The sequence below is a fragment of the Calonectris borealis genome, chromosome 19 (assembly GCF_964195595.1).
Source record: "Calonectris borealis chromosome 19, bCalBor7.hap1.2, whole genome shotgun sequence".
Taxonomy (NCBI): domain Eukaryota; kingdom Metazoa; phylum Chordata; class Aves; order Procellariiformes; family Procellariidae; genus Calonectris; species Calonectris borealis.
In genome coordinates this window covers 7,963,614-7,987,542 of record NC_134330.1, presented here as the reverse complement: position 1 = coordinate 7,987,542, position 23,929 = coordinate 7,963,614, and the positions used below count along the sequence as shown (strand labels likewise).

At 51.6% G+C, this 23,929-nt stretch overlaps 1 protein-coding gene across 1 annotated transcript; it reads left to right on the top strand.

Annotated features, from left to right (window-relative positions):
* Positions 1-1,146: 1,146 nt before the first annotated feature.
* On the top strand, positions 1,147-23,929 carry YWHAG (tyrosine 3-monooxygenase/tryptophan 5-monooxygenase activation protein gamma). Its single transcript, XM_075168895.1, has 2 exons — positions 1,147-1,430; positions 20,418-23,929. The coding sequence occupies exons 1-2, from the start codon at positions 1,344-1,346 to the stop codon at positions 21,072-21,074; spliced, it is 744 nt and encodes a 247-aa protein (XP_075024996.1). The 5' UTR covers positions 1,147-1,343; the 3' UTR covers positions 21,075-23,929.

Genomic DNA, 23,929 nt, shown 5'->3' with positions numbered 1-23,929 from the left:
TGGGTTGTGAGTGGGTCTGGGGTGTGAGCAGGCCCGGGGTGTGAGTGGGTCTGGGCTGTGAGTGGGTCTGGGGTGTGAGTGGGCCCAGGGTGTGAGTGGGTCTGGGGTGTGAGTGGGTCTGGGCTGTGAGCGGGTCTGGGGTGTGAGTGGGTCTGGGTTGTGAGCGGGTCTGGGGTGTGAGCAGGCCCGGGGTGTGTGTGGGTCTGGGGTGTGAGTGGGTCTGGGTTGTGAGCGGGTCTGGGGTGTGAGCAGGCCCGGGGTGTGAGTGGGCCTGGGTTGTGAGTGGGTCTGGGGTGTGAGTGGGCCTGGGTTGTGAGTGGGTCTGGGGTGTGAGTGGGTCTGGGGTGTGAGCGGGCCCGGGGTGTGAGTGGGCCTGGGCTGTGAGTGGGTCTGGGGTGTGAGTGGGCCTGGGCTGTGAGAGGGCCTGGGTTGTGAGTGGGACCTGGCTGTGAGTGGGCCTGGGGTGTGAGTGGGCCTGGGGTGTGAGTGGGTCCAGGTAGCGAGTAGGTCTGAGTTGTGAGTGGGTCCAGGCTGCACGTGGGTCTGGGTTGTGAGTGAGTGGGCCTAGATCAAGAGTGGGCCTGGGCTGTGAGTGGGTCCAGGCTGCGAGTGGGCCTGGGCTGTGAGTGGGCCTGGGCTGTGAGTGGGCCTGGGTTGTGGGTGGGCCTGGGCCGTGAGTGGGCCTGGTTTGCGGGTGAGTCCGTACTGTGAGTGGGCCTGGGCCGTGAGTGGGTCTGGGTCGTGAGTGGGTCCGGGCTATGTGTGGGCCCGGGCCGTGCGTGGTCCCCGTGGATCAAGCAGCGGCCCTGCGTCCCACACGGGTGCAGGCAGCGGCCTCCCCGCCGAGCGAGGCCTACCCCCGGAGGGGAGCCCCGTCCCCCCGCCCCGCGGGCCGCTCCCGGTGAATCAGCACGGGCAGCCGGCGGGACCCCGCGGGCGGGGCGGGGCGGGACCCCGGCGGGGCAGAGCGAGGCCGCGAGGCCGGGGGCGGGGCCGGGGGCGGTGTGGCGCTTCCGCGCGGGGCACGACGGGAGATGGAGTCCTCGGGGGGGTGCGGCGGTTCCCGCCGCACCCCCCCGAGGACTCCATCTCCCGTCGTGCCCCGCGCGGGGGTGGCGGGCGGCGGGGCGGGGCGGGGCGGGGCGGGCGCAGGGGGGTTGTGGTGGCCCGCGGCGCGCGCACAGCACCGGGTGCAGCCGTCGCCTCAGCCGCAGCAGCGCCAGGAGCCGCCGCCCGCCCGCTCGCCCTCCTCCCGCCGCCGCCCTTCCTCCTCATCCTCCTCCTCCTCTTCCTCCTCCTCCCGGAGCCCGCAGCCTCCTTGCCCTTCCCCCGGCCCCGCGAAGATGGTGGACCGCGAGCAGCTGGTGCAGAAGGCCCGGCTGGCCGAGCAAGCCGAGCGATACGACGACATGGCGGCCGCCATGAAGAACGTGAGTCCCGTCCCGTGTCCGTCGTCCTTCCCTCCCCGCCTCCCCCCCTCACCCCACCCCGCCGGGCCCGGGGGTGCGGGTCCGCGCTCCCCTCGCCCTTCCCGTGCTGCCCCCCTCGGTGGGTGGTGGGCTCGGCCGGGGCCGGGCTGGGCTGGGGGGGGGGCCGCGCCGCGGGGCTGTGCGGGCCCCGGCCCCTCGCCCTTACCGCCCGCTTACCGACCCTCCGTGCGGCTCCGGTCCTTGTGCTGCCCCCAGCACCCCCCGCCGGGTGCCGCTTCCTTCACCTTTTCCCGCCTAGGGACTCCCTGCTCTCTCCTGATCCCTATCCCCCGCCCTAGAGCCCCCCACTCATCCTCTCCCCTGTTCTGGAGCTCCCACCTAGCCCCACGCATCCCCCTCCTCTGCCCTAGAGCCCCCCACCCTACCCCATGCATCCTCTCCCCTGCCCTAGAGCTCCCACGCATTGCCTCCCCTGCCCTGCTGCCCCCCCCATACCCTCTCCTCTGCCCTGCTGCCCCTCAATCTGCCCCACGCCCCCTCTCCCCTGCCTTAGAGCCCCCACCCTGCCCCACGCATCACCTCCCTGCCCCATCCCTTCTTTCCCCCCACACCAGGCCCCCCACCCTGCCCCATGCATCCTCCGCCGTGCCCCCATCCCCACCGCTGCTTCCCGCCCTGCCCCAGCGCAGGGGGCAGAGGAGCCAGCCCTGGGGTGCGGTGCTCCCTGGGGAGGTCATGCCGGCTCGGGGGGGACTGCCAAGCCCCATGGGGCGAGGCTGCGGGGAACCATGCTGGGGGGGGGTTTGCGTGCACACCTCTCCTCGCTGCCGAAATAACCCCCCATTGCTCCTGTGCATCCCTTCCTGCGTGCGGTCGGCGAGGCTGGTGTGTGCTTATGACCCCAAAGATCGGGAGCCCTTTCGCTGCCACAGCTCTTATTTTTACTGCACTTGGTTGGAGATTTATGAATTGAGTCATGTTGTATTCATTTCACGCTCTTAAAATAAAGACTCTGCATATAGCAGGCTGATCTGATTTGTGACACTGAACGCTCCCCTTCAATACTGACATTTTGACAATATAAGAAGGGAAAAAAAACCATATCTCTGATCTGATCTTGCAAACAAAGCAATCGTGGGAGGCAGGATCAAGTCATTCCAGAAGATTCTGCATTTGTCATATTGCAGAGAGGCTAGACTGGGTGGAGGGAGGGAGGGGGTGCTTTAAAGGGGAAAACTGTTCTTTATGTTTGTCTTCTTAGTCAGGTCTGAACCTTTGCGAGGAGCTGGGGTGTCCTCCCTGGCTGATGAAAAGTGAATGCTGATCTAGGAATGTCGCAGTCTGCCGTGGGTGCAGCTCTGTTTGCCCATATTGCACCATTTTGTCAATAACCTTGCATTTATCAAACAGACAAAACTGTCACAGCCTGAGCATGGGGAGGGAGGAGATGTCTTATCAAGAAATGAAATACAGATAATCAGAACGAGATATTATCATATTAAACCAACCGGGCTATTCCTCTGCTTCTCTATGGCTTTTATACCATTTTCTGATAACGGCATCTATTCATTTTAAAGCAAAGCCTGCTGCGTGAGCAGATCCTACAGCTCATTTCCTACGGATAATACAGCCGCTATGACAAAGCCAACAGGGATATGCCTGGGATGCACAGCCGCGTTGCAGTATTCCGCTGGGCGAATCTCCCTAGCCTGCTTACCGGAGGTTTAAATTAGAGGTGGTGTTAGAGATTATATATATGCTTTTTCCTTTCAGTCTTTACTGGCCCTGGTGAAACAGTAACCCAGGCTAATGCCGCTTATCAGTTGCGGTGTAGTTTGGCCGTAAGAAAATGATTCACAGCGGGAGTGCTGACGCCTCCCGTGACAGCAAACAAAAGGCAGAGCTTTGTTCTTCATTTCTGCACGATGCTGCCCAAACTCCGGTGCGGTCGGTCCGGCGGTGATGGGCATGTCACACTTGGTTATCCCTGTCACCGTCCTGCGTGCCGCCCATCCCCCAGCTCCGGTTGTGCGGGAGGCTGATGACCTCGCACTCATTTCCGTAGCAACGCCTAGTGATGTCATATGCGATGGTCCAAGCTGCAATGCACCCAGGTGGTAGCAGAGAGCATGCAGGCTGCGTCTAGCTAAGGTGATGCAGAAGCATTCCCGTGGTTGTTGCCGTTTTATCTCCTGCCCTCTAAAGCTAGCTATCCGCTGCCTTCCTTAACATCGTGCTGAGAAATGCTGGGCGGCTTTCCTTTAAAGCCTGACATGGTAATGATGTGCATAAAAGAGGTTCATTTTCCTGCAGCTTGAGCTCACCGTTGCATTTTGGTGGTCGCCTTACGGGTGGTGACACGGCAGCCAGGCAGGTTGTTCAGCAAGCCTCAGCCCTGCCTGCTCGAGAGCCTGTGCGGAATGGCTACTTTAATGGTTTAAAATGGAAATAGTGTACTGGGGCTCTCACTGTCTGCTGACTTACCCAGTGCTGCTTGCCACAGTGATGTACTGGATCACAATAGTTTCTTCCAAATAATATTATGTATATAATAAGTTCTAGCTCCTTCCTTGCTGCAAGTGCCATCCGCCAGTGCCCCAATTGGTACGTGCAGTCGCATTGCTGCTGCAGGAGCAGGATTGCTCCTTCAGCCCCCGAATGTGACAGGTTTACTGGGGTGTCTCTGTAAAACACAGCAGATGGTCCCCTCGCCTGCCGGAGGGAGCAGAAGGCGATGCCGCACCTGGGAGGGGTGCGGGGCTGGGCCCATCGGTCCAGGGTACGGCTGCATGACCTTGGTCGTGTCCCTTGTCACCTCAGCTCTCTGGGGCTACAGTCAGCCCTATAATGTGTTGGAGAGCAGGAAAGCTCCCCGCTGGTCCCCAGGGTGGTGGCCATGCCTGCTGGTCAGTGGGCAGGGGTTGGCCTTGGGCTTGCCATCCCAACTGATGCTGTGCCCACGCAGCACCAGTGGGTTCCTTCCTAGCTCGCTGGGGTTTTGCTGCCCGCAGTGCCCGTGGTTGAAGTGAGCTGCCTTTTTGTCTGGGTCAGCTCCACGAAGAATTTACCGTCTGACCCAGTGCCAGGGCTGTGGATCGATATCCATTAGCTGGGAAGCAGCAATGCTGCTGGAGCCTTTTTGGAAGTGGAGGCCTGCCAAGCCCCTGACGGGTGCTGTCTGGGGAGCAGAGCACATGCCTCCCTGTAGACCTTTAGGGTGGGAGGGATGCGCAGGTGAACAAGTGAGATGATCGCAATAACTTTTGCAGGAAATAAGTCGCCTAAAAAGGGCGGGGGGAGGATTATTACATTGCACCTACGTATCGTGTAGGTATGGGACCACATGGCAGAGTCCTTGAGCTCACCTGAAGGTCCCCTGCGAGGGGAATACCTGGCTGCTTGACTTTGGGGACCCAGCCTCTGCAGCGGAGCCGTGGCTGTGCTGCACATGAGGACCATCAGCTGTGGTGGTGGTGGGTGTGGAGGAGTGAACGTTGGAGATGCTGAAAAGCAGTCGGCTGCTGCCCAAGCTTTAGACACAACTGGCTCTTGGTGCAGTAAATGGCCGTTGTGGGTGGAGAAGGAGAGCGAGCGTGGGGAATCGCAGGCCTTCCCTGGCACGGGGTATGTGGGCTTCTGCCGTGTTGCTCACTAGCCTGGCAGGCTATCGTCCTCCACGTCCAGAGACCAGGTTAGTGCAGATAGCGGGGCTTCACGCAGATAGCAGGCTCGCCCTTGGAAAGAGGGGGAGTAACACAAATCCCTCCTATCTGGAGAGTCCCGGGGGAGTGGAGCAGGGATGATTAGCTGCTCTCTGCTTCGCAGCGTAGACGAGACAAAAGGGTGAGGTGGAAAGGCTTCTCCAGGAGGAGTGCTGGGCAGGCCATCTGTGATGGTAGGAGGGGAGCAAGGAGTGCGAGCTGCTGTAGTAGCACTTCCCAGGGGGGCTGGGGAAGGCTTTGGAGAAACCATTTCCAGTGCCGAGTTGGAGAGGGTATGTTGGCATCTAATGACTGCATTGATGCTCTTGCCGCCGCCCCTTGTGCAGGTGTCTTGAATGCTGCTCAGCCTCATGGTGCCTCCTGGTCCACTGCAGCATGGGGCTGCATGGCTGCGTGCTTCCCGAGCTGCTTTTACACATAGAGGAACAGTCCTCCCGCCCTTTAGCAGCAAGGGCTTGCTCAGACCTGAGTGATGGTGGTGGGGGTCTGAGACAGCGTGACTCACAAGCAGGGAGCAGGGCTTCCTTCCCGGAGACCTGCGGGGTCAGAGCAGGATGGCTGCTGTGAGGAGCTGCCGTCCTGCCGTCTTTCGACCTCGTAACGGTTCACGGCGTGGGTTGTCTCTGTGTAAATCGACCTCAGGACCTTGTAGTGGTAGGCTGAGTCGCACATCTGCACTTAAGCCGCAAACAGGTAGCAACATGCCCTGTACGCGAGTACAAGTGGGCACTGCACACATTAACTATATTAACTGGCGAGTCTTCAGCAGCTCAAGCTCTTAGAAATTCCCCTTTAAGCTCCTGGTAAGCCTTCATCTATGAGCTTTAGGAAAAGCCACTGACTTGTGAGACCATGCTGGGTTTCTCTCAGTAATAGCCAGGTGTGGATTTGATTAGAAATAGCTCTTTTTGAACTAAACGAACGTGATATTGAGACTGTGATGGAGAATATAGCTGTTGAATCCTCTGCAGACATCTGAGGTACATGGAAACAGTAAAGCTCTTGGGCGAGGGCTCTCCAAGAGCCCTTAGGTGTTTTGGGCTTAGCCAGTAGATCTTTTGGATGGTGGCTAGCCCTGAAAATGCAAAAAGATTGGTGGGAGTTGTCTTGATTTCCACCCCCTCCCCCCCTTCTTTCTTGCGCTGCTTCTTGTGGTTAAAGATGCCTGGCTCACAGGAGATGACTTTTTTTTATTTTGGAACACCCAATAAGCTTCATAATATGTATGGACAAGCCCTATCTGCCCAAGCTTTGTTCACCAGCTGATCCCAAAGTTGCTCTCTGGAATAGACTTTTTGGGCACTGATGATGTGAACTTGGGCTTGCTAGAGGCTACAGGAACAACAATTTAAGGGCAACCACAGAACTTCAGCTCCGTGTTTTCTGAATTGAAAACTCTTGCACCCCTGGAGCATATGCACTCTGTTCTTGGCTTGTCTCATCTGAACTGGATGATGTCTGGAGGAACATGCTTCTTCCTTGCCTTCTGTTGCTGGTAGAAGGTTTTCCTTAATTTGAGGATCCCCACCATATTTTTTTCCTCTGCCACATCTGTTCTCCACTGTGTATTACTGGACCGCTTCATTTTAAGCTGTTTTCATTCTTGTGTCAGCATTAGAGCTGGTCAGGAGCATGGTCAGCTTGGCTTTCTGGGTAGGAATAAGAAGTCTCAACCTCGCAGAGCTTAAGATCAGGGAGGTGGAGTACGAGTGACCTGGTGGTCCCCAGTAGCCCATGGGGAGGCCTGGGCTGAACCAGGGTTTTGTTCCCAGGCTGGGGGGTGACCCCAAGCCCTTTCACAATCATAAGTACAAGGATTTTCAGAGCCTGGTATTTCACTGCACCATTCCATACTGGGGTGTCACATGCTTGGAAGAAGCACAGTTAGGACTGAGATGGAGAAAGATGTTGGTGTGCACAGGATGGCGCATAGACAGAGGACTCCAGCTGTACCAGCAAGCTGCTCTTCTGCCTCCTGCTGAAATGTTGGGATGGGTGGCTCGTGCCATTCGGGTGGGTTTAAGTTGTGCCAATGAAAGGACTCTGCAAGGGCAAAATGCCCGTGGTGGGAGCTTTGTCAGCTTGTGTGGTCAGGGGCCTCTGCTGTCGTTGTACTGGTGAGCAGTCACTTAACCTTGGATACAGTCTTCTGTCTTAAATCTCTAAAGAATTTGTGCTCCCTTGGGTTCAGTAAACGCTCTGGGACAATATGAGTGAGCACATGCCAGCTGGCCTGTCTGGGTGTTGTGGAACTGCAGATTTGGGTAGGGTGAGGCATTGAGTGTGCAGATCTTCACTCCACGAGGCATCAGAAAAGATGAGATGTGCTTGTCATGTTTACCATTTTGATTGATGCATACCTGTAGTTAGGAGTTGATCTACTAGCTGTGATTCTTGAGGATACAAGAAGAAACATGTCTCAGGGTGCAGCTGATGGAGCAGGGGCTGGGAGAGGAGAGCGGTAGCTATGACTTTACACCTGGAGAAACCTCTATGGACGGTGATGTATCTGGCAGGGTATAATGCACGAACTCTACAACTGAACTCTTCATCTTCTATTTTGAGCCGCTCCATGCCAAGTAAACCATGTGCAAACGAATGCATAGAAAGTTGTGTGCACGGGTACATATTTAGGAAAAATTAACAATCCATGCTCGTGCCAATGCTTGAGCGGCCAGCTGCTTCTTGGGAGGTGGCTTTGTCTGAGCTCAGACATGTGCTTGGACATGGAGCACTGCTGGACTCGTCGGTGCTGCTTCTCTCCCTTGGCAGAGGTGAGTAGCGTGTTGGGAGCTCCATACCCGTCTGGCAGGGAAGAGCAAAAAGGACTGGCAGGCTAGTTCAGACTAGAGCTAGCTGCTCGGTGTATCCCAGCCAGACACCAGGCTGTTCAGAGGCAGGTATAGAGGAAGAGGGGTTTGGAAAATGCCTACGATCCGACCCGAGGGAGCCTTTCCTCAGTAGCGTTGGTGTCTGGGACATATAGGGCTCTGCAGATCTGAAGCTGCCTTCTGCTTTTCTGCCCAGTTCCGCCTCCTGACCTGTGACTGACAGTGAAAAGTGAATGCATAGTGGAATAACTGCAGTACAAAGCACGGTGAAACAGGATTTGCCTGGCTTCCCAAGCATTTCTCCATTGACAGTCCTGATAGGATACAGGCATCATCTTCCACTTCACTGTGGCAAAGCTGTGATGCAGGGCTTCGGTCGTCTCTGGATAGCTGATGCACCCTTGATGCTTCCAGGCACTCTTCTACTCTTCAGTGCCCTGCAACTCAAGATAGCTTTTTTCCAAAGCTAATGCTTAGGAGTATTTTTGTGCTAACTGGTTTGGAGCCAGTGTAGACCCTCTTTCCTTTGCTGTCCAGGCCTTCATTATTTCTTTCTGGAAGGCTGAAAGCCTTAACCAACTTCTCTTCTTTACCGGAAAGATAACTAACCTAACCTGTCCTTGGCTGAAGTCTGTCTCCCTCCTATTAGATTCACGTGACTGAAGACATACAGCAATTTGATGTCTGGAAAGCAAAAATTTAATGAAAAGAGTGGCAAGTATTTAGTCAATTATTTCTGCAAGCGATGGTCGCCACTGGAAAGCAATAGCTTGGGAACCCGTTTTAACACCTGCTAAAACGAAGGGGAAGTAGCTGTGAATTTGTCGCTGTCCTGGTGAAGATACGGTGGTTTTGTCTTTCTACCTCTGAAACCTTCGGCTTAACTTCAGGATGTTGTTCAGATAAATAGCCACGTCCCGTTTCACGCTGGCAGTTAGATAAAATGCTCTGCCATGGCTGCTGGCTGCCAGGCTCTGCCTGTGCAGCTTTCGGTCTTTGCAGATGGGGGAACTCTTCTTCCCCTCTGCAGACAAAATGACTTTGTGGGAACCCAGCCCACGGCTTGCACAGCGCTGCCTGAACGCACTGTGCAGTTACACATGGGTGGTGGAGGACCCTGCAAGATGAGTGGGGCTGCGAGGGAGCATGGCTGTGCTCTCCTGTGCAGGATATGGGTGGTGCACCGGCGTTGCTGAGGTCCCTCCTGGTCTCTCCTTCTGCCTCCTCCCACCTTCCCCCCTCCAAAGCGGAGGAAGCTTTGAGCAGCTGTCAGGGACTTCAGGAAAGGGGAAGGATATGGACCCGTGACCAGCTGGCTGTGGGGTTTGTGTAACTTGGTGGTGTGTCATCTCCTTGGCCGGGCACGGCCAGTGCTGTCGTAGCCAGCTTTCTCTTGTTCGTTCCCCTGGCTGCTTGATCTAATGAGCAAAGTGCCTCCTCCCATCCTAAAATGAAGGAAAATGGTGACAAAAGGACTTTCATTCTGCCCTTTAAATTTCTTATTTTTTTGAAGTAAGAGTCCTGACTCTTCTCTCCAGAGTCCAGATGTCAAGATGTTGGATTCCTACCCATGGCTTTGGGTGGGGAGCCTGCCTCGGGGAGGAGCTCGGCAGCAGGATGGCTTTGTCCAGCTTCTCCGAGTGCACAATGACGGCGAGCCCCAGCTGCCGCATCTCTCCAGCCCCTCCGATGGGCCAGAGCCCCGGGAACTGCCGGGGCTGGGGGAGCGCAGGGCTTGACGCTCACCCAGGAGTCTCACCCTGGTTGCAGGGCCGGTTTGCTTGGTGGGGTCTGGAAATGCTCAGAAATGGTAAATTCTGGAAAACGGAGCTGAAATGATGAGGCAGCAATCCTCGGGCTGCAGGAAACACTGATGAGACTGTCTCTCAAAAGCAATGCCTTTGTGTAGCTGGTGAAACAAAAGCCTTTGTCTGCCTATTTAAGTACAAACTTCCCCCAGTCTCAGGTTTTTCTGTGCTAACCCAGATTTAGTCACATCTCAGGAATGACCCAGCACATGCTCAATTAGGTATTGAAGAAACCTGATTTTTGGCCCAAAACTAGTGATCTAGTGACCAAGGGCAGTGCATTAGTTAATAGCAGTAGGAGAGTAACTAGAGAACATGTCACTGATGATGGCATGAGATTCCCTTAAAGTGATCCCCAGATTAGGGATTAGAGTACTTAATGTTTTTCTATAAAGGAGATGTTAGAATTGAGGCAGCTGCACTCGGACAAATGCAAGTCTACAGGGACTCAAAGTACAAAACATTCCTTAATTGTTTGCAAATTCCCTCTGATCTTACTGGATGGGTTGGCTTGCTTGGGATGTATCTTTGCTTACGTAGCAGGCAAAGCTACTTGGCATGTCACTATGCTTCTGATTCCTCTCTAAGATGGTTTCAGCAAGGCTCTAGAAAAATACCAGCGAGAAGCCTCAGCTTCAGCGTTAACGAGGCTGCTGATGGACACGTTGTTTGGACAGTTGTGGTGCTCTGCAGCGTGAAGTTTATTAATAGTAGTTGGAGAAGCTGTTGCTGTGCTGTATGCTAACAGATACGCTCGAGAACTGCTGTAGGAGATCTGCACTTGTAAAAGGCTAATGCTTAGTATTCAGCAGTGAATGAGAACTTGGGGAAGATTAACAGCCTTTGATTTACACCCAGCTGAGGAAGGCATTGGAGCTTTGCCTGTTTATGCTGTTGGGCTTTGTTACATGGGATGAATATTTCATTACCTTGAAGTTGGGAGCTTGGCTTCTTGCATTTGGTGGTGTCAAGACATTGGCGCCTGAGGGGCTCTGTCACCTGTGATGAACTGAGATCAAATCTGTGGTAGTAGTCCCTTGGGCTTCAAAAGAGGGCTGGGAGGAGATAACTGGAGCCAGGCGAGGATGGTTAAATCCACAGTCAGATCTAGAATAGTAAAGTGACCCTCCTCCTAATTTAAAATTGGCTGCAGTGCTCCAGAAAGCTGCCAAAGCAAAAACTTGACTTTCTGTTCTGCAAGTTCATTTAAGAAATTAAATAAAATTGTCTTTGCTAGAGGTGTGTAAGATCAACCCTGAAATCCCTGAAGCAGTGGGAGGGTAAAGTACATCTGGAGGGATAATCACCTTACTCGCTGATGCGGAAATTAAACCTATCGTGGAGCTGGCATGCTGGAGTCCACCTGGCTGTTCTGGAAAGTCTCTTGCTTAATCTGGTAAAACACATTTCAGACACTGCAAGGAACTGCTGGTTCTGCAGACCAAAAGACCTAGAACAAAAATCTTGGATAAGGTTTTTTTTTTTATATTTCCAGAACCTTGCCTTGATGTGTGACAAGCAGACTTTCCCAAAGTGTTTGGGGTAATGACACGAAGCAGTTAAAAACTTATGCGCTAGCTGCAGGGAGTTGTTTGCATGGTTGCAGCTTCTCCCATTTCATCCTGCTGGAGCAGCAGCTTGCCAGCTGCCGTGGCAGCAGTGGCTCTGCCATGCAGGAGGAAGCCATGCAAGCAGCCAAGAATTGTCCAGTTCATCCTGCTTGGGCAGACCTGGGAGCAGGCTCGCTCAGCAGCCAGAACTTGCTCTCAACCTTTCCTGGGGTGTTCCTACCCATGCACGTGGTCTCTCCGCTCTCTACTTGGTTCAACTGAATAGAGATCATGGGTACAACATAACGCTGTCATTTTTTGAGCCCCTGATTAAGGACAAGCATCTCATGTTGGCCTGACACTTGAAGCTCCGGGGAGGATTTGATGATCTGGTGGCAGGGTACTTACTGCCTGGCGGTGGGGCTGGAGGTGAGCAGGAAAGCACTAATATCTGAGCCAGATTAGTACTCTTAGAAGCTGTGAGGTAAGTCTTTAAGCAGCTAATGCTCCCAGCAGCACTAAACACCCTCCCCACGTGAAACTTGGTTCATTTATCAAGTGTATCTCTGCTTACGTGCTGGAGTCCCTGAAGTCTGTCTAGCTTGGTTTTGTTTTGCCATAAATTGGAGGCGGGGGGGGAAGTCAGTCTTCCCCTATGCTGACCAAGTCTTAAGACTCTATAAATGACCAGTAGTCATCCCATGGATGGCTGCTTCAGCTAAAAAGCCTGTGAGTGGATGGACTTTCCTGAAGGAGAATAATGCTTGAATGGGGAAAAAAAAGAAGTCTTTAAACTTGTACAGAAATGCTGTTGAGGAAAGAGCTGCAGTTACTCTTCAAGAGCTTTTCAGCTCACACCTGGAGAAGTTTAATGCAGCCCAGAAGAGCCTATAGAAATCACTGAATTGTCATTCTCCTTCCAGAAGGATCTACTCTGAGCTCCTAAAACTTTCGGCGTGCTCCAGGAGCACATCTGAGCTTCCATGGCAGTGGCATGCTGTGGCACTGGTCCTCCACGCGCTTTGCAGAAAGCTTGGAGAAAAGGCATATCAGCAGGGAACAGACTGGATAATCCGAGGCAGGAGAGCTCCCCAGGCTGTTGGGTGACAGAGCGGGGTGGTGATCTTGGGCTGCTGCTGAGGTGCTTGCAGAAACACAAAAGTGGGCAGATGATGCTTGCCAGCCTGCCATATCTTGGGGAAGGAGTAGCCTGGCGTCCCTTCTGTTGCTTTGTAGTTAGCAGGCAAAGGTGCTGGTATCCCATCTGCCAGAAACGGTGTGATGAGCCCTGAGTGACAGTCCTCTTAAATGCTGGGACTGATGTGGTTCGACTTGCTGCTTTCTCCATCTGGTGGCAGGAAGGCACTAGACCAACAGAGATTGATTATTTTTCCCAAGAGTTTTTAATAGGTACGAGGCAGCTAGTGGCAGCAAGACAGTGAAACAAGTTGTCCTATGACCAATTTCCCTCTTGTTTAATAGCCTGTCTTTCAGTAAGGCTAACAAAAATCTGGGTGTTAATAAGGAAGACAAGAAGAACTTGGGCATAATTTCTTAATGGCTCAAAAAGCAGATACTAACTATAGGAGCAGCTCCCTGCTACAAGTCTGTGCAATGCTAATTCAGAAATGGTTTGTAGCTCTACACTGATGCACTTGAAGAGCATATACGATGCCCATGCTGGGAAGCTGGGATTGTTCCTTCCAGCTGGTTATTGCGATGTGTCTGGGTTGCCCTCTGTCAACTCAATAGCCATGGCAAATCGGAAGGTACAATAACGTGCCTGGAAGCCACATACAGAAGGCAGGCGGATGTTCCTTATGCTTGCCTTATCTCAAAAACTGCAGAAGAAGCTGGTGAGGCAAATCGATGGCACCCAGGTGTTCTGCAGCAGGAAAAACTTGAGCCGTTAGACCAAATGCTGGGACTGCAGCGCTGCAGATAAGGGGTGGTACGTGAAATGCTGCTACCAAATGCAGAATAGGAACAGCTCAGAGCTCTACTGTTGTCACTGGCTTTCTCGCCTTGGCTCCCTTATGACCTTTTACATGCAGGAATGACCCAAGTAGTTGAAACTTGCTTTTTCTCTAGCTGAAATCCATCAGAGCCAAGCTGAAACTGGAGTAGATCTGCAGGCTCCAAGGACTGATCAAACCTGTGTGTAGTGTGATGAAATTCACTTTGGCTTAACTAGTTGTTAAGCTACAGAGGCCAATGAAATAAATGAGCTCTTGGTTTTCACATTTCCCTTCCAATTTGAAGACTTTGTCTCGGGTGGTTCAAAGTTGCCTTAAATAATAAAGACTGCAGAGTGGGATGAAAGCTGCTGTTAACTGTAGGAGCATGCAGAAATCCTAATCGGTGTTTAGAGTGCCTAAATAGCATCTGAGATCCAGTTATGCTACAAGCAATAAATAATCTTACTTTGCAGACACTGGTCCTTGACGCATTCGGAGCAATTTGAAACGTAATGGCAGAACCATCCCATGTGCCTTCAGCCGCTGTCCTGCAATGAGAGCCGGCCCCGCCAGCTTAAAAAATGGGAACTAGCATGTGATTATTCATACTGAAACAGTCAAAGAAGACAGCAGTGGGGAACTAACTTCTGCCCGCAGCCTGCTTGTGCTTTTCTGGTCTTGTCTGAGATGAGAGGAAGGGCTTGACCTGTAGCCGAAAATCCCCCTGGCCATGCTGCGATAAAACACGAGCAGAGAGGACAGCAGAGGGGGTCAGCAAGGGGAGAAGTAGTTATGGTGTGACTTCTACTTTAGAAGTGTGACATGGCGAAGAAGGCCAGAGTACGGGGGGGAAAGACCCAAACCAGTGAAATCTGGTAAGATTTTAGATTTAGGTCTAGTTTAACACACGCCTAGTTTGTGTCAAAGTAGGACAGTGCTTAAGAAAAGCATCTTTCTGACTGCTGCGATGGTGTCGTAGGACAGCTCGCTCTGGAGCGCACAAGGAGAAGCTGTTCTTGACTAGGTTGTGCGACATCTAGTTGTGACTGTAATCAAGCCACCGGGTTAATGGTGACAATTTAATGTGCTCAAGGGCAGCCATTTCTCCAGAAGCTAGACATAGGGTGAGATGAGGACATAAAAACCAGGCAGTCTCTCTGGCATGTCACTTCCAAAATGACAGCGCTCAGGCTGCTGAAGGTGGTCTGGTGCTTGCAGTCGGGTGATGGGGTCCCACCACGAGACAGCGGCTAGAGATGGTGGGGGGAAGGTGGCATGGCCACTGAAGCAGAAAAGGGGACCTTCAGGCCAGACCTCAGTGTGACTAACAAGCTGCATGTGAATAAAAACAAGGCAATTGCTAGGGTTTTTGTTGAGAGATAACATACTTAATTACATGATGCAGAAGCTGTAGATAGAACAGAGGAAACACAAGTGCTGAGGAGAAGATGGCTGTTGTGTATCCTGGTGGACGAGGAGCTCTGGTGACATTCAAAAGCTGTTCTCAGTGGGCAGTTTGAGGTTCTCATGGTTCTCTCTCTCTCTCTCTCTCTCTGCAGGAAAGCTTGGCTCCTTTGTAGATGTCTGATGTTGTCAGGGACTCGGGATCTCTTCTAGGCAATCAGAAAAGCAAAAGTGTTGAGGCTTATAACGTGGATTAAACTGTCAAATGTTGATGGTATTCCCCAGGGAAGAATCTCTGGGTCTGCTCAGCTTGCTCTGCTGTATGCTTTAAGATAAGACATCAAAGCTAGGTAGGAGCCATAAATGGGCGGGCACTTAGTTATAAAACTAAGTGAAAATCCATGTGTATAAGGATAAACAGGTAAAACTAAATCCTGTGATGGATCTCCATTGCAGCTACTGAAGGGTCCTCAAAAATGATTATTTCATGATGTACTCAGAAAAGATTACTTCAGACCTAGTGATGTAAGGTGAGAAGTGGAGGATAAGAGTCTTGGAATAAGCCCCATAAGCAAACTAACCTGCCACTGGCTGGGAGCAAACCTTCCCTGTAGGTCTGAAAAAAGCCTGCTAATTAGGATGCTTCTGGAAAGAAGGTGCAGTAAGACCAACCCTTGGGCTTTTGGGGCAGGTGAAGTTTTGCATGCTCCCTGGCTTCTCGGCATGAGGCTGAACCTTCCCCTGGATGCAATGTGATACTTGGGCATGCCGGGAGCCTGCCGGGTTTTGGGCAGAGTGCTCGCAGCTGTAGCAGAGAAATCACGAGGACCTTCTCCGAGATCGTGCTGCGTCTGAAGAGCTTTGTCGTAAATCAGAGGGCTTTGATTTGTATAAACCTCTGGACTCTGGAGCAGTAGAAACCCTAAACTTCCAGTAGTTTTTGTCCGATGGGAACTGTTGGACTCTCCCTGTGGCTTTAGGGCACTTGAGTCTTGGTGGTGCAGACGCTTGCACCCTCAAAGGCTGCAGGAACTGGTGAGACTGGAACTTGGCAGCGTCCTCAAGTTTGGTGACGGAGCGTGCCTCCAAGCCAAGGCCTGTCAGTGCAGACGGCTCCACGCGAAGCCCGGTGTAGATCTGCACTCCCTGGCTGGGTGTCTTCTCCTCTGCTTCTGCCCTTGGGAAGGGCTTCTGCCGAGCACAGGGCTGCCTGCAGTGTGCGAAGGTTCTGGCTCCTGGCACGTGTGTCACGTGCTGTGACAGGCCAAGTAAGGCCATTGCCTGCAGACCAGCAGAGAAATGAGAGGTGCCACAGCTGAGGTCTCCTGCTGCTCTGCATCAATAAAGAGCCAGTCTTGTGGCTGGGCTTGCAGGCTCGGCTTGTTTGGGGGGAAGAAGCAGAAAGGAAGGTGAAAAAGGTTTTTTTTTTTCTTTTTCTTTTTTTTTTTTTTTCAGAATAGCTAAGAGACTTGCATCTCTCAAGTTTCCAGTTGCGTGAGCGTGTGGACTAGCTCTTTGTGCTTGGCTATTTATGCCACATGCAAGGTTTGACTCCATTTCAGTTGCACGCATCTCCTGCTCCCCCCGCTCTGATCTGCAGGGGCACAAGTAGATCAGTTTGAGGCTTGACAGTTACTGAGATTTGTGGTGCAAGTTCTGCTTTTCTCTGCTGTCAGCCAGGGAAGTAAAACTCCAAAATGACTGAGCTTCCCAGAGAGCAGGTAGACTTCCAGCCAGAGGCTGATGGCTTTGTGTTCCTGTCAAGCCCTTTTAATGCCAAATTGAGATTTTTCTTTGGATATTTGAAGTCTCTAACTCCATGTAACAGTGCTGGGAATGGCATCAGGTGACCTAATGCTCGTAGGGTTGGTCTGTGTGAGGGTGCTGCCCTTCTTAAGGGAGGTGAGACCCCTCCAAGGTCTAAGTTAAGAAGGGGGAGGGTTCTGGTAATATTAGTCTGGATGCTGGAAACAAACATCAGCAAAAATTCTCCGAAAGGGCTTGTAACATGACCGCTGCAATCTAATCCAGGCCTGATGCAGGATATTGCCTTATTGATGTTACATCAGAGGCGTTCAATGCAATACTATAAATTAAGTATATCGGAGCTTGCTGTTAGCCTCTGGCTTTATTGAACTCGCTTCGCGTTGGTATCCTGCAATGTAAGGAAAAATCAGCATTTGCTTGGCCAGCACAGGCTTACAGTGAAGGCACAGACCTGCATCCACTTGACAAGTTGCAGCAGCGGTTTCTGGATGGTCTTCTGCTGGAGATGTTCACCCGTACAGCGCTGTTGGCAAAAGCAGCGTGATGATGACTGCAATCCCATGCTGGAGTGGCCCATGTATCGTGGCAGATTATGCAAAGACACCAGCCCATCCTTCAGTGGTGCGGGCAAGCGGGCAGCAGCGTCTTACTGTAGCGTGAGACGTGGCAGGCAGGTTCTGGGCAGACCAAGAGGCAGGGATGATGGCAGTTCCCAAAGGCAGCTTAACCTGGGATACGTCTTTTCCACCTTCCAGTGACTCTCTGATTAAGGCAGCTAAGTGTACCTTTGCTGCCCGATATCTAGTGTTCTGGGCATCTTTCTTTTTCTTCCTACTGGGAATGCAAGTGCCAGATGGTTTTCCTTTCTTCCTCTCTTGGCTCAGTTGCAAACCGTAATACATGCAGGACTGCAGCCTCTTCCCTTCCCTCTCCTAGTGCTGAGGGATGCAGTCCCTGTCTCTGGCCGTGTTACACCTTTGTCATTTCTCTGCAGTGCATCTCTGCAGTGCTTTACCTTACTGGGAGCGTGCGTACTGCTAGAAAGCAGTTACATGGTTAACGAGGCTCCCTTTTTCTGCTTTGATAAGTTCCCTGCGAGCTCCCTGGAGGAATCTGCTTTCTCCACAGGTGTACCTTCCATCTGTCAGCGAGTTTGTTGAAAGGATTTTGACAGGCAACTTTCTTCCGTAATCCTTAATAGCTTCGAATTTAAAATGTTTATGGCAAAGCTAATCCTACGAAAGTCCCTGTAGTTTTAATAAATCTGTCCTCCAGCGAGACTATTCTGGTGAAAGGAGGTAAATCTACTTCTTTCTGCAGTGATAAATACCTGCAGACTCGGCTGTGGAGCAGCTTTAAAGTTGCCTGCTTGGTCCACACTTAAAACGGGTATCTCTGCTCAGAGAGCATCTCGCTAAAAGCAAAACCCCGTGTGGTTATCAACCTTCGTAACCAGTGTCAGGACAGAAAACTGTTGGAGTTGGTGAGTCTCTTGTTGTATGGCTGTCGGTGTTGGACACTCAATTTACAGCTGGAAGGTAAGAGAATAAGTCAGGCTAGGATTTCTGGATGTTTCTAGTCCCAATTCCCTTACTCAAAGCAGGGCAACTTAGATGGGACAAGACCCTGAGTAACCTGATCAAGTGTTGAATATCTCCAAGGATAAACAACCCATAAGCTCTAGGGCAGAAGGACACCTTCATTGTGCTCCAGTATCTTTCAAAGATGGCTTTAACCTCACAGTATCTTTAATTTGTTTGTGCAGGTGTCACTCAGGAAAGAATGAATGGGGTCATCTCAAGGTTGTTAAGTCTTGTAAAAATACAGACAGCTAGAGACCTCTGAACTTGGAGCACGAGGCAGCCTGGAAGCAGCATATAAATGACTTGCTAAGGGTATTTTAGCACATTGCAGTCGGGCTGTGTGCAGGGCTGAGCCTCTGCCCCGGCCCCTCTGCGGGAAGCAGCATATCACACAAAACCCAGGGCCGTGTGGTTAAACAGCCACCGTTAGCCTGGCTGGGAGAGGTGGGACGTGGGTTAGTCCCCTGGCTGCCGGGTGGCCCGGGCATCGCACGCCCTACTTACCTTGGGGCGTGAAAGCTGGGAGCTGCCTTGGCACGCTGCCCCGTGCACCTTGTCCTGTATTGGTGGCAGCTGCTGATAGTCACAGGAGACTCTGCCCTCTTTAACATGACACCCATTTCCCTGGTCCCTCAGCCGTCTTCTTCCCTTGACACAGAAGGCAGTTGTGCCTGGTTTACATAGTAAGACCCTCTTCTGTACGGAGCTGGGCTGTTTGCTGCTTCCCCTGCCAGGCTGTAGAGCATCTCGTGGAGCAGCAGAGGTCCGCACAATAGCGGGCAGTGGGAGCGGAGGCTCTTCTTGCTGCCTCTGCCTTGAGGAAAGGAATAGAGGGGATCCGGATCAGAGACCAGAGTACTCTGCTTGCTGTGTGGGAAACTGAGGCTGAGCTGTAGATTGTTTTGGGGAAAAGACATTAGCCAGACCATGGCTGACCAGCTGGAAGGAGAGCTGCAGGCAGGAGTGGATGTTGCTGGAATGAGCAGGTCAATATGGTGTAAGTGAGGGTGAGTCATTCCAGGCCGCTCAAATGAGGTCCTGGGCCGGACCATCCTACACCTTCCAGCATGAGCCCTTGGCCTCCTGATCACCACCATAAATGTGGTTATCTAGGCCCAGAACAAACCTTGTCCTTGCAGGCCCTTGTGAAAATGACTCAGTATTTGCAGAAGCCTTTCACATCCAAACCATTACCTAATCCTTGGGAGAAGTGACTGCCGAGAGGGGGCTTACAGGTTCCTGCTCTCCTGGCCCGCTTCCCACGTGGCCGTACCCAGGGTGTGTACGTGGTGGGGCGGTGTGCCCCTGGGGGAAGGGGACAACGGCGAATATCCAGGCTCAAAGTACCACTTGGCAGCTGTAACTACCCCAGCTGAGCGGCTGTACGGAGCAGCCTGGCTGCCGCAGCATCCTGGGCTGCTGCGCCCGCTCCAAGGGTGCAGAGATCCACGTACAGGGCACAGCACGGAGATGAGGGGGATGCGAGCCCTTCCCGAGCTGCCTGCTGCCCGTAAGGCAGGGCAGCTGGTGCAGCAGTTGGCCGGCTGCCTTGCTGTTGCTGGAGGTGCTGCCGGATGGCTTCAGCCAGTGATGGGTTTGCGGGAATTGGAATGAGATTATTGCAATATCAAGCGTGACGCTTCCCAGTAACTGAACCGGCCAAGGCGGTGTTTGGCAGCCCGCTTGTGAGATGGCTCTGTGCTCCATCGTCTCCGTAATCCCTCTGTTGTTGCGGCGTGTCAGGCAGGTAGAAGCGATGCTGTGCATTAACACTGTTATCCTCAATGAAGAAAATCCTGTGTGGGAAGAACATACTCTTACCATGTGAGCTTTTAAGTCCTTATCTGTGCAGGTGCCTTAGGCAGCTGTAATTTTAACATCTGATGTATTCTTTAGGCATCTCGGAAGCATGCCCTGTGCTCATGGGAAACGGAAAAGATGAATGCCCCGTAGCTATGGTACTGTTAATCCATACAGCTAGCTCGTAAACCTAGACCATCTCCACCCTCTTGCTTTGACTGTCCCTCTCACCTGCATCACAAAGTCCAACTCTCATCCTGCAGGTGAAAGGCATCTCTTTCCTAGAGGACTTTTTCTCATTCTGGAAAACCCTGATCTTCTAAGAGATGCAGAATACCTCGAATAAAACCCAACTCACCCCTCTTGCTGGGGGACCGGACCACGGTGTGAGTTCCCAGCCAGCTCCCTCTGGGATGGGAGTGGATGCCGGATGACTTTGCGAGCCAGCTGCCTTCTCCTGCATCTCGCTAGAGATGCATGGGAGCATCCGAATGTGTGATGGGAATGTCAAGCGATTGGGGCTTAACCCAGGCGTTTCTCTTCTCTCTCCCTCTCTCGATGCAGGTGACGGAGCTGAACGAGCCTCTGTCCAACGAAGAGAGGAACCTGTTGTCCGTTGCCTACAAAAACGTGGTGGGGGCGCGGCGCTCCTCTTGGCGAGTAATTAGCAGCATCGAGCAGAAGACCTCTGCTGATGGAAACGAGAAGAAGATAGAAATGGTCCGGGCCTACCGTGAGAAGATCGAGAAGGAGTTGGAAGCGGTGTGCCAGGACGTGCTGAGCCTGCTGGACAACTACCTGATCAAGAACTGCAGCGAGACGCAGTACGAGAGCAAAGTCTTCTACCTGAAGATGAAAGGGGACTATTACCGCTACCTGGCCGAAGTGGCCACTGGCGAGAAGAGGGCGACCGTGGTGGAGTCTTCGGAGAAAGCCTATAGCGAAGCCCATGAGATCAGCAAGGAGCACATGCAGCCGACCCATCCCATCCGGCTCGGTCTGGCGCTTAACTACTCGGTTTTCTACTACGAGATCCAGAACGCGCCGGAGCAGGCCTGCCACCTGGCCAAGACGGCCTTCGACGACGCCATTGCCGAGCTGGACACCCTCAACGAGGACTCCTACAAGGACTCAACGCTCATCATGCAGCTCCTCCGCGACAACCTAACGCTCTGGACGAGCGATCAGCAAGACGACGACGGTGGAGAAGGCAACAACTAGACCCCCCCGATGGACTGGCAGCCGCACGCTGATGCTAACTACTGCAGTCTTTATTTTTTTCCCACGAGTGGGGGGGGGGGTCAGGGGTGGGGGAGGGAAAGGGAGGGGACACCTTCCCAGGGAGGCCCCCCACAACCTGTCTTTGATTGCCTCGTTGACATTTTTGCCAAAACACCACTAGTGGAAGTCAGGCTGGCTGTGCTGGTATGGAATAGCAGCCTCACTGGCATATGGACTGTTCTGTAGATTATTAATACAAGTGGAGCTGTCTTTAATTTAACTTTATCGCTAGAAATAAAAGGGTTTTAAGATGAATTCGCGTGGATGGAATGGCCCTCGTTTTTAAGGAAAGCAACGCAAAAAAAAAAAAAAGGGAGTTCTGTGGTTCCAGTAAGGCTTCGTGCGTTTGTTTCTTCAGTCCAAGTGCCGTGTGTCCGTACCACGTCGCGGGGCGCCTCTCTGCAGCGCTCTGCCTGGCAGGGCGTAGCTTAAAATCCCCAAATTGAGAAGGAATTAAAAAAAAATTAAACTAAAGAATTTGGGGCTTGCAAAGCCCCGGGATTTAGGCCATCCAATCTTTTTTTTTTTTTTTTTTTCTTGTTAAGATATTTATTAGGGTAGCTTACAGTATTAACACTAAATTGCAGTTTACAGTATTTCTACATTACAGCCATATGACATCAAGCCTTTGATTGTCTGTTTTTTCTTTTGCTAGTTCTTTTGGCTTGCCTTCCTGATCAGTCCTCGCCTGTGGACTGGCTTTAGCTATTCTGTGTCGCCCAAGGCAAGAAGACCGCCCGCCCGAGGAACATCAAAGCTGCTCTAGTTTTTTGGTCAACAGCTTAACAGGTGCTTGGCTAGCGGCTGTTTCAACTATTTTAAGTCCACAGCAAAAGGTTTAAGAACTTAATTAGACAAGGGGGAAGTGTTTAAACTTAAAATGCCACTTAAATAAAAAATTAAAAAAAAAAAAAAATAAAAAAGAGCATTCAGGTCTGTATGTCATGTACTGTGTTTGGTATTTCAAAAGACCATCCTGATTTAAGGTGCCACAGCTGCTTCCTCAGGGATTGCACTGCCATTTCACTCTGCCTGACTTTCTCCCACTGTACCATGAGGTTTGTCAGCAGATCTCGGGCACCCAGGCTCCCTTGTTTGTCACCAGGGAAGCCGGGTGCGTTTTCCTTTCTCCTGGGGAAGCTTGTGGTGTAATGAGTGAACTTCAGGAGCTTAGAAACTAATTTGGTAGAGAAATCCTCAAGGGAAGAGCTACAATCATAGACATTTCTATCAACCATCGGGAGCCCAGGAACTTAGTTCTCTTCTTAGCAAAATCTTTTCTGAGTCTGTCTGATCCGGCTGGGGGTGGGAGTCGGGGCATCTGAGTTGCTTAGCAGGTAATATTTACCCCATTTTGAGTAAATTTATTATTTTTAATTTTTATTTTTACATTGTTGTTGGAAGTTCACTGCTGTTCTCTGGCTCGCGGAGTGCTGTGCCACGTAGCTTTTCACCTAAAGCTGCGCAGTAAGGAAAAATTGCACTCGTGCATTACCTTTTTTTTTTTTTTTTGGAAACAGGCTTTCATTGTCCCTTTCGAGAGTCAGTCTGCAAACAGCGTGTCGTGGTGTTGCACACACGGTACAGCCGCTCCTGCTGTCGGGTTGCACGGGGAGACGTCGCTCCAGCTCCCTCCCCGCAGTCAAACGAAGCCGCTACCCCAACCCCTCGGGGAGCGAGCGGAGCCGAGGCCGGTGCTTGGCCTCCAGATATTGCCCCGGCGATGCTGGCAAAGCTTTTTTTTTTTTTTTTTTTTTGACCGGGATGCCTTCGCACGCGGAGTCTTGCCCAGCCTCGCTCGCGGCGAGCGAGCAAGCGCATCCGCCGGGTGTATGGTGTGCAGCATGCCGCGGCGAGATGCTCGCGCTGCCGGTACGTGCCGTGGACTGGAAGATTGCTTTAGGCTTCTTACCTTCCTTTGATTGACCCTCGTGTCCCGTGAGCAGTGTTGTCCCAGCTGTATAATTTGGAAGTGATTTACTGGAATTACAAAACCTATCTTTTTTTTTTTTTTTTTTCTTTTTTCTTCTTTTCGGCTTTTGCTCTGGCTGCTTTAGGAAACTTATGCAGGAGAGATGGCACAAGAGGGCTAAAACCGGAGTGGGGGTCGGGGACTTGATTTTTAAGCAGCTTGAATGGTTTCTTTCGTTTTTTAAGAGATGCACTTGCCTATGATACTGTCTCTCCAGTGAAATGATTACTGCTCCATTACTCTATTGATACAATATTGTGCATGCTAGTGTCGTATTTCTATACAGTAGCTTGAAATTTATTAACTTATACTGTAGATGTTATGTATTCCTATGACAAAATAGTCTTCAAAAATTTTTTAAAGTTTTTTAATTTATTTTTTTCTTTTGGGGGTAAAGTTTGCTCTACCAAATAGTGATCGTAACAAACTGATCTGTTATGGATGTTGCTATAGTGACATGCAATTATATATGATTTTGTTTTTAAAAAGGAAAAAAAAGCAAAAGAAAACACCAGTGTTAGCTTAATCTTAATGTCTGGTGTTCGTCATGGTGAAATTATAACTATTACAGTGTAGGAGAACAATGACTGTGTTCTTTGAATGAGCCTTTGTTTGTGCTTTTTGTCATGTTATGCAGTGAACTATTTTTAAGGTCTAATCAGTGATTATTTTTCCAACTCCGTGTTTCTGTAAGGAATTATTTCACACACGGACCATTCTTAGCAGTTTTTCCTCAGTGATGGAATATCATGAATGTGAGTCATTATGTAGCCGTCGTACATTGAGCAAATAAACTTACAGATCTGACGTCAGCGCTGCTTAA

Bases quoted from the DNA above. Each gene is read 5' to 3' on its own strand.
- YWHAG (XM_075168895.1), top strand. From the start codon at position 1,344: ATGGTGGACCGCGAGCAGCTGGTGCAGAAGGCCCGGCTGGCCGAGCAA. The intron at 1,431-20,417 runs GTGAGTCCCGTC...CTCTCGATGCAG, and splicing joins TGGCGGCCGCCATGAAGAAC to GTGACGGAGCTGAACGAGCC.